The 7,932-nt window shown below is 37.2% G+C and overlaps 1 protein-coding gene across 3 annotated transcripts in view; it reads left to right on the top strand.

Annotated features, from left to right (window-relative positions):
* RWDD4 (RWD domain containing 4) overlaps window positions 1-3,600 on the top strand; it is a 16,156-nt gene extending 12,556 nt beyond the window's left edge. For 2 of the 3 annotated variants that reach the window (XM_024759938.1, XM_024759935.1), the window contains exon 8: window positions 1,797-3,600. In XM_024759938.1, coding sequence (XP_024615706.1) covers window positions 1,797-1,829 — 33 coding nt within the window. In that variant the 3' untranslated portion in view covers window positions 1,830-3,600. The remainder of the gene's footprint in view (window positions 1-1,796) is intronic. The other variant, XM_024759936.1, reaches the window with a different exon arrangement.
* Window positions 3,601-7,932: the final 4,332 nt, after the last annotated feature.

Genomic DNA, 7,932 nt, shown 5'->3' with positions numbered 1-7,932 from the left:
GTTTTTTTTTTTTTTTTTTTTTTTTTTGGCGGTACGCGAGCCTCTCACCGCTGTGGCCTCTCCCGTTGCGGAGCGCAGGCTCAGCGGCCATGGCTCACGGGCCCAGCCGCTCTGCGGCACGTGGGATCTTCCCGGAGTGGGGCACGAACCTGTGTCCCCTGCATCAGCAGGCAGACTCTCAACCACTGCGCCACCAGGGAAGCCCCCCAGTTTGTTTTTAAGAGAGACTTTCTTAATATAAATTAGAATTTTAAGCCAAAAAAGAAAGTAAAATTCAAACAATCCAGTAATCTTGGGAGATGGGAGAGAGATTTTTAAGAAGGAGCTTACCACCTAGACACGGTTTGGACTCAGAATCCATTACTCTAAGCTAGTGGTTTCCACATGTGGTCTTTGGAGGCCCTCTTGGAGGGACTGTCAGATTCAGACTATTTGCATCAAAATAGTAAGGTGTTTTTGCCTTTTTTACACTTCCTCTCGCACATGTACAGTGGCATTTATGAGAGGCTGCATGAAGTGTGATGATGCCATCACTACGTTCTCTATTAGAGCACTAACGGAATGTGTGCTTTTATATTCTTGCATTTTCCAGAATTTTCTAAGATAGTAAGTGGGTTTAGGATCTAAGTACGTTCATTTCTCTGTTCACTCCGTTTGTTCCTAGTACTTGGACTGTGTTTTTGTTGGCCATTTTCCATTATATCTGCCTTACTATAGAAGCAGATTTGTGAGCACCCAGCTATCTTCTGTTGAGCTCGATAATAAAGAGATTTGCAAAAATGTAAAACAACACTACTCGTCACTTTAAGTTTTGGTTTTTTGTTTTAGAAAATGCAGTTTTTCATTTTTAAAATGTGACTGGGTTATCATTATTGTTATTTTTATTTATTTATTTTTAAATTTATTTTATTTATTTACTTTTTTTTTGGCTGCGTTGGGTCTTCGTTGCTGCACGTGGGCTTTCTCTAGTTGTGGCGAGTGGGGGCTATTCTTTGTTGTGGTGCGTGGGCTTCTCATTGCGGTGGCTTCTCTTGTTGAAGAGCATGGGCTCTAGGCATGCGAGTTTCAGTAGTTGTGGCACATGGGCTCAGTAGTTGTGGCACATGGGCTTAGTTGCTCTGCGGCATGTGGGATCTTCCAGGACCAGGGCTCGAACCCATGTCCCCTGCATTGGCAGGTGGGTTCTTAACCACTGCACCACCAGAGAAGCCCCTGTTATTTTTATATGAATTAAACTTCTCATTTTTCAAATGCAGGTAGGTATAATGTACATTTTAAAAAACAAAAAATCTCTTTAGGATCCTCAATTTTTAAGAGTGGGAAGAGGTCCCGGAGCCAAAATGTTTGAGAAGCGCAGTTTGAGACTTGTGTCACGTTTCCAAAACTGTAAGAATTATGTAGTTAAGATGATAAGTCTTAAGTGTTTTACACATTGTTAAAATTTTAGAATTTATTGTTTGTAAAAAAACAAAAATAGAAGAATATCATTCATTTTATAAATGGTACCTTTTGTATACTCTTGGTTCCAATTTATTTCTTGGAAAGCTTCAAGGGATTTTTTTACCCCTCTTGTTCTGTTGAGGTTATGTTTTCAAAGAATCCTGTTTAAAGTAGCTGAGGCTAAAGTTGAAAAGTATTTCCATACGGTGGAAGCTGTAGATGGTGCAAGTTACTTGAACCTTGTTGCCTGTTGTTCTATTAACTGTAAATGTTGACTTGATATGATGTGGAAATAGTGAACTCAGATAATATGAAAGCTTAAGTTTGTTGAATATTTCTTTCATCTTTTTTTATAGTTAAGCAAAACTGGCTCTAAAGATGATGAATAGCACTTGGAATTTGAGACGAGGGAGGAACAGCATCCTTTAAAAAGTAAACTGGGTTCAAAATCTTTCATTACTCTTTTCTGGTATTGAGGTGGCTTTCTATAAAACAATTTTTTTTGTATGTTTCTTATGTAAAAACATGTTTTAAGCTGAAAGTTCATGAAGAGATCTGGTTGTATTAAATTACTTTCACAAACTTGCCTTAATAAAAGGTGAAAATGTTACTGTTTAGTATACTTTATAAAGCCAATTGGCCTTTATAAATGGACAAATATGGAGAATTATAAATCATCAGTGTTAATTTATGTGATCTTATTCTGGTGGATGTGATTTTTTTTTAAGGAGTATGAAGCGCTTTTCAAATTCTCATCCCAATGGAGCAGAAGACTGAGTGAACAGTGAGTTCACAGCGTGATCCATATTAATAGGCTTCTCATCTTTATGTCTTCATCCCTTCTTTCTCTTAATTACTGAAGCATAAATTGCTTCAGAGAAATTTAAATACTAGTATTTGAACTTTATACATAATATTCTTTGTAGTTCCTTTTTATTTTTCAAGGGTGAACTGCTTTTTAATAAATGAATATCTGTTTATACTTTCCTCCTGGTTTGGGTTATGTTTGATCATGAGAGCTTTCAATGGTATGTGGAATAGGAGAAAGAAAAAAAAAAAAACCAAATCTGCCAAATACATTAGAAAGCATTTGACTGGAAGTGCTGGTTCCTATTTAAAACCGTTCCCTTTGCTGCATATACCAAAATGGGAGTAAAAGATGCCTTAATATTTAATTTTTATATTGTTAGAGACAATGGTTTTCATAAATTCCTATTTATCCGTTGTTGTGTATTTTTAGTTGTTTGATAACTGAGTCCTTCTAAGTGGTTTCACATAAAACCACATTTCAAGCATTGTTTCTTTTCAAGTATCCAAATGTATGTCTGAGCCCACTCATCTTTGTAAAAATAGACATAGAAGTCTTTCAGATGCTGTTTTAGCAGGAAGTTACTGATGTGTATGTGCGATTTACAGTGACTCTGTATGTACTCCCCAGCTTGAAAAGCACTTAGAACTACTGCTGTGGTTTCTGGAAGAGTTAGTTGTTCGTTCCTCAATTACACCTGTGCAGCTCGGGTCTGGGTTTTTAAAGAATAGTTAACTTTTAAAGAAATTTCTTTATCAAAAGAGCAGTTTGAGTTATATCCATGGTTTTTGCTGGGTTAACATTGGCTTCAGTTAAATCGTTTCAATTATAAAGTAAGTATAACTATGGTGAAGAAGCTTGTCTCATTTTTAAATGCTGAGTCACATTTTATTTCTTGAATTAATACGATAGAAACATCGAAATTCAGGGCCACTGGAATATGCCAACGTTCTTGTTTTGGGGTTGTGTGTATAGTTTTTGTTGTGCTGATTTGTTTGCTTGTTTTTTAAAGAAACTGAAACTGCTATGTCTGCTAGTGGAAGAAGATGCTTTGTTTTGCTCTGAAGATTCTGAAATTATTCAGGCATATTGTGGTTCATAGATGACAAAGAATAATGCTAGTTAAATGCCAATGAACTATTTTTACTCTTTTTATACGAAATGTACAAATTTCGGGGCAGGGGGTGGGGTGATGGTGGCAGCGGTGCCTCTTACTACCTTATGTAAAACACTTGAACGTTCTCATCAATATTGCCATCATCTGTTTAATACTCCCAGTATATTTTCTCAACGTCTGTTTACCTAAAGTTGTATGGAATGACATAATAAGCAATAAATCTGAATTACACTCAGTGATGTTTCTGCATGTTTTATTTCACATCACTTGGAGAGAGAATTGTTGCTTCTGTAACTGCACAGACTTATGGTACAAGATGTACCATCCAGCTAGAAACTGTTCCAAATGTTGGACTAAAAAAGGTTTTTTAAATGAACTGATGAGGGTAAGATATACCCAGAGTCTACAAAATTAAATGAAAGTTGGAGGTTAAGGACAGCTTCAGTTTTCACAGCCTCAGGGGGCCCAGAGACAGGAGATGAAGTCCAGGGTCACCCCAGGGTAGGGAGACATAACACACGCACACATGTACAGCATGTGTGAGGCTGAGACCTGTCCCCCGTGGGGGCCCTAAGGAAGAGTTCTGGTCTTGAACTTTGGTTCTGGGTATAGCAGAAAATGTCAGTATACATACATGTACTCTCCTGCACCCATAACAATTCATCTCATACTTGGGTTTCAGCCCAAATTCCTCCCCCATGTGGGCAATCTCAAAAAAACCCTCAAGCCAGGATGGTACCAGGCAGGTAGAACCTCTGGACAAGTGGTAGAAATGACCACAAATCCACTCTGAAATGTTGAGCCCACCTTCAGTCCAGACCTCCAAAGAAGCCCCATGGAGTGAAAACAGAACAGGAGGTGTTATCTGGTAGGAATTACCTGGTAATCTATGATTCTGAATTTCAGTGTTTTTGATTATTTGACAAAATCAGGAAGTGATGTATGGTCTAAAGTGTTTTTCAAACTGCAGTTTGTGATCCATTAGTGAAGAAATTAATTGAGTGTCTTTACCAGCAGTTTTTCTAATGGAATGGACTAGAATAGGATTAAACAGAAAATACCAGTATATACTACATGTTGTAAGGGTATTTTGGGGTGTGTATGTGTAAGTATTATATAAAATTTATTTCTTAAAGTGAGTAATGGTGAAAAAAAGTTTGAAAGCCGCTGATGAAAGTATACAAAAGATGGAACAAATTTTATATGAAAACTGTTAATTTTTAAAAAGACAAAATATGCCTTTCAGAGTGCTAATAACATTTGTCATTAATTTTGCATTATTACCGAAGACAAGTTAAAGCCACATTGCATAGTATAATGGGAAAGGAGCAAAACGTTGGATTTGGAGTAGGACTTTTTTAATGACTTTGTCCTGCAAGAATTTTCACTATTACAGATTTACAGTTTTTGCTTATATGAAGAACTGAAGAGAACACCTAAGAGCTAATACCCGAGTAAATAAATAAATAATTTTAATAGCTTGAATTTCATACTGAAAAGAACCCAAAATAAGAAAATTAGTTCAATTTTCCCACCATTTCTAGAGGTGTGAGCATTTTCTTCCTGGGTTTGCTGTATCAATCCAGTTTCCAAAATAAATTATAACCTGCTGATGGTGGTGATAAGATAGACAGGAAACACTCCCACCCCTGTCCATTTTCCCCTATTTGTTACTGCTGGCAGCTGGGAAGTTTGAAGTGACCTTGCTCGTTTTCTCTGCAGCCTTCTGGTGCTATAAGAGGTCTTTTTAGATTTGGCCTGTTGGGACACTCTTCTTGATGCTTTAAACAACAAACCGTCTCTATGATCAGTTCTTTCTTATTTCATTCATAAAAGAGAATGCAAATTATAAAAGGAGGAAACTGTCCCCAGGGTTGGGGGGAGGATGCAGATGAAATCATTTTGCTTCATAATTAAGTGGTTAGAAATTAGCCTTGAAAGTTTTAATCTATGACCGTGTTTAGAATGCAGAAGGAGATGAGAAAGGTTTTCATGTATGGAATTACAGAGGACAAGCTTCAGCAGCCTCACTGTGTGTAGACTGAAGAAGCCTTTGCCCTTACATGCTCCAGAGTTTCATTCTGCGGCTACCGCAGGGTGACACTGCATGTGTTTTTACGGAGGGCAGTAGGTGCTCTGGATCACCGCCCACCTCATTGGCGAAGGAACATACTAAGACTTGGACCCTTGTATCCTCGGAAAATCTGAATCCCTCTGAGGTTTCAGTGGATGCAAACACTTTATTAATTCCTACATTCTTTTCACTGTTTTGAATTCTTAAAATCACACCTTTTTCAAATTCTACCCAATAGTGTGATTTTTTTTTAACACAAATGTGAAAAATTAAAAGTGAAAACTTTTCCTCCTTTTTCTGTCCTATTTCTCTGAAGATGACTAACTCTAGGATTTGTCAGTTGGCCGTTTCATTCGATAAATGCGGAACACACTAAATATTGCTCGCCTTCCAGGGGCTGCTCAAAGATAAAATTTTATTTGGTGGATGCTATTTATTTAAAATTCTCATGATAACGGAGAAATCATGGAGTGGTTACAAGAATGGCCATCCATCTGCTAAGAGAAAAACTTCACTCCCACTACATGCTGACAAATGCCATCTGTTAAGTTTTTCCCTTAGTATCTTTTTCTCCAAGTCTTTTTTTTTTTACTCTGAGTAAGGTGGACAGCCTCTAGAGGGTTTTTTCCCCCAGCTTTATGAGCTGTAATTGACATATAACATCGTGTAAGTACCATGTGATGATTTGATACACTTATCACACTGATTATTTAACGCCTCCATCTCTTCAGATAATTATTTTTGCGTGTGGTGAGAACAGTTAGGATATCTATTTGCCTTGCTAAGCATAAAATACAGTATTGTTAACTATAGTCACCATGCTGGACATTAGATCCCCAGAACTTAATTCATCTTATAGCTGGAAGTATGTACCCTTTGACCAGCATCTCCCAACCCTCCAGCCCCTGGCAGCCACCGTCCACATTGTTTCTACGCGTTGAGCTTTTTTCAGATTCCACATGCACATCATACAGTGTTTGTCTTCCTCTGTCTGGCTTATTTCACTTAGCACAAGGCCCTCAAGTTCCATGCATGTTGTCACAAATGGCGGGATTTCCTCTTTCTCATGATTGAATAATATTCCATCCTATAGAGGGCTTTGAGCAGAGGAGTGAGGCGATCTGACTTTTGTTTTAACAGTTTATTGTGGCTTCTGTGTTGGGGATGGACTGAAGCAGAAGGGGAGGCAGGGAGAGACCAGTGGGGAAGCTGTTGCAGAAATGCAGGTGAAAATAATGATGGCTTGAACTAGGATGGGAGGTGGAGGTGGGTGAGCAGTGATCAGCTTCTGGATGTGTGTTGAGAGAACTGCTCACGGGATTTGCTGACAGATCACATGAAGGATGTGGGAGAAATAAATAGATGTGTATCAACAATGATTCCTAGGGAATTCCCTGGCGGTCCAGCGGTTAGGGGTCTGCGCTTTCACTGCTGAGGGCCCGGTCGGGGAGCTACGATCCCACAAGCCATGTGGCGCCAGCCAGAAATCATATAATAATGACTCCTAAGCTTTTGACCTGAGCAATTGCAAAAAGTCGGTTTTGTCCGAGACATTAATTCTCCCTAAATTATCCTAAAAATTTAAGGTAATCGCAGTGAACTCACAACTTGATTTTTTATTTTTTTGCAACTTGATTTTTAAAAGAAAAAAAAAAGCTTATTCTGAAGTTCTTAAGAAAAACCAAGCACACTAAAACAGACAGAAAAAAATATTGAAAAGAGTAATAAAGCAAGATTAGTTCTACCCATTAGTAAAACATACTTCAAGCAACAGGAATTAAAGTGATAAGGTACTGGCACCTTCTGTGTTCAATGAAATAAAATAGAATCCAGAAATGGACCTAATATATACAGTAATTTATGATATCTCTGTAGAAAATACAGTTTCTTCAATAACTGGTATTAGAATGACTGGATAGCCACCTGGGGGGAGGAAAGGAAAGGCATTCCTGTCTCACTATTTACATCATAGTAATTTCCATAGGTCAAGAAAAAAAAATGAAAAAAAAAATGATTCTTAAGTATATAATTTCAGAATGAGACGACCTTCCTTATGTTGGACACAAAACCCTGAAGCCATAAAGAAAATGCTAAGTTGGATGATGTAAAAATGAAAAAGCTCTGCATAGAAATAATTTCCATAAATAAGACAACAAACTTTATTTTTCTTTTTGAAAAAAAAATTATTTTTTGAAAGAAAAATTACTTTCAATATATATACATAGAAAAAACTCTTAGAAATTATCAAGAGAAGAAATTATCAATAGAAAAATGAGCAAAGAATGTGACAGTTTTAGAAAAGGAAATGTAAATGACTTAAAGAAAAAGATGTTCACTCATAATAAGAGAAATGAAATCTGCAGTGAGATTCCATTTTTCTCCTATGAGGTTGGCAAAGACTGAAAAGTTTGTTAATACCATTTTGGAAGGTGTGAGGAAACAGGCTTTCTCCTACAAAGTTTTTTGAGTGTAAATTATACAACCTTTATGAAA

This window comes from Neophocaena asiaeorientalis, unplaced genomic scaffold (assembly GCF_003031525.2).
Source record: "Neophocaena asiaeorientalis asiaeorientalis breed wild unplaced genomic scaffold, Neophocaena_asiaeorientalis_V1.1 scaffold521, whole genome shotgun sequence".
In the NCBI taxonomy this organism is placed as follows: Eukaryota; Metazoa; Chordata; class Mammalia; order Artiodactyla; family Phocoenidae; genus Neophocaena; species Neophocaena asiaeorientalis.
The sequence above is the reverse complement of the archived record's forward strand: the minus strand, read 5'-3'. Positions and strand labels throughout refer to the sequence as shown.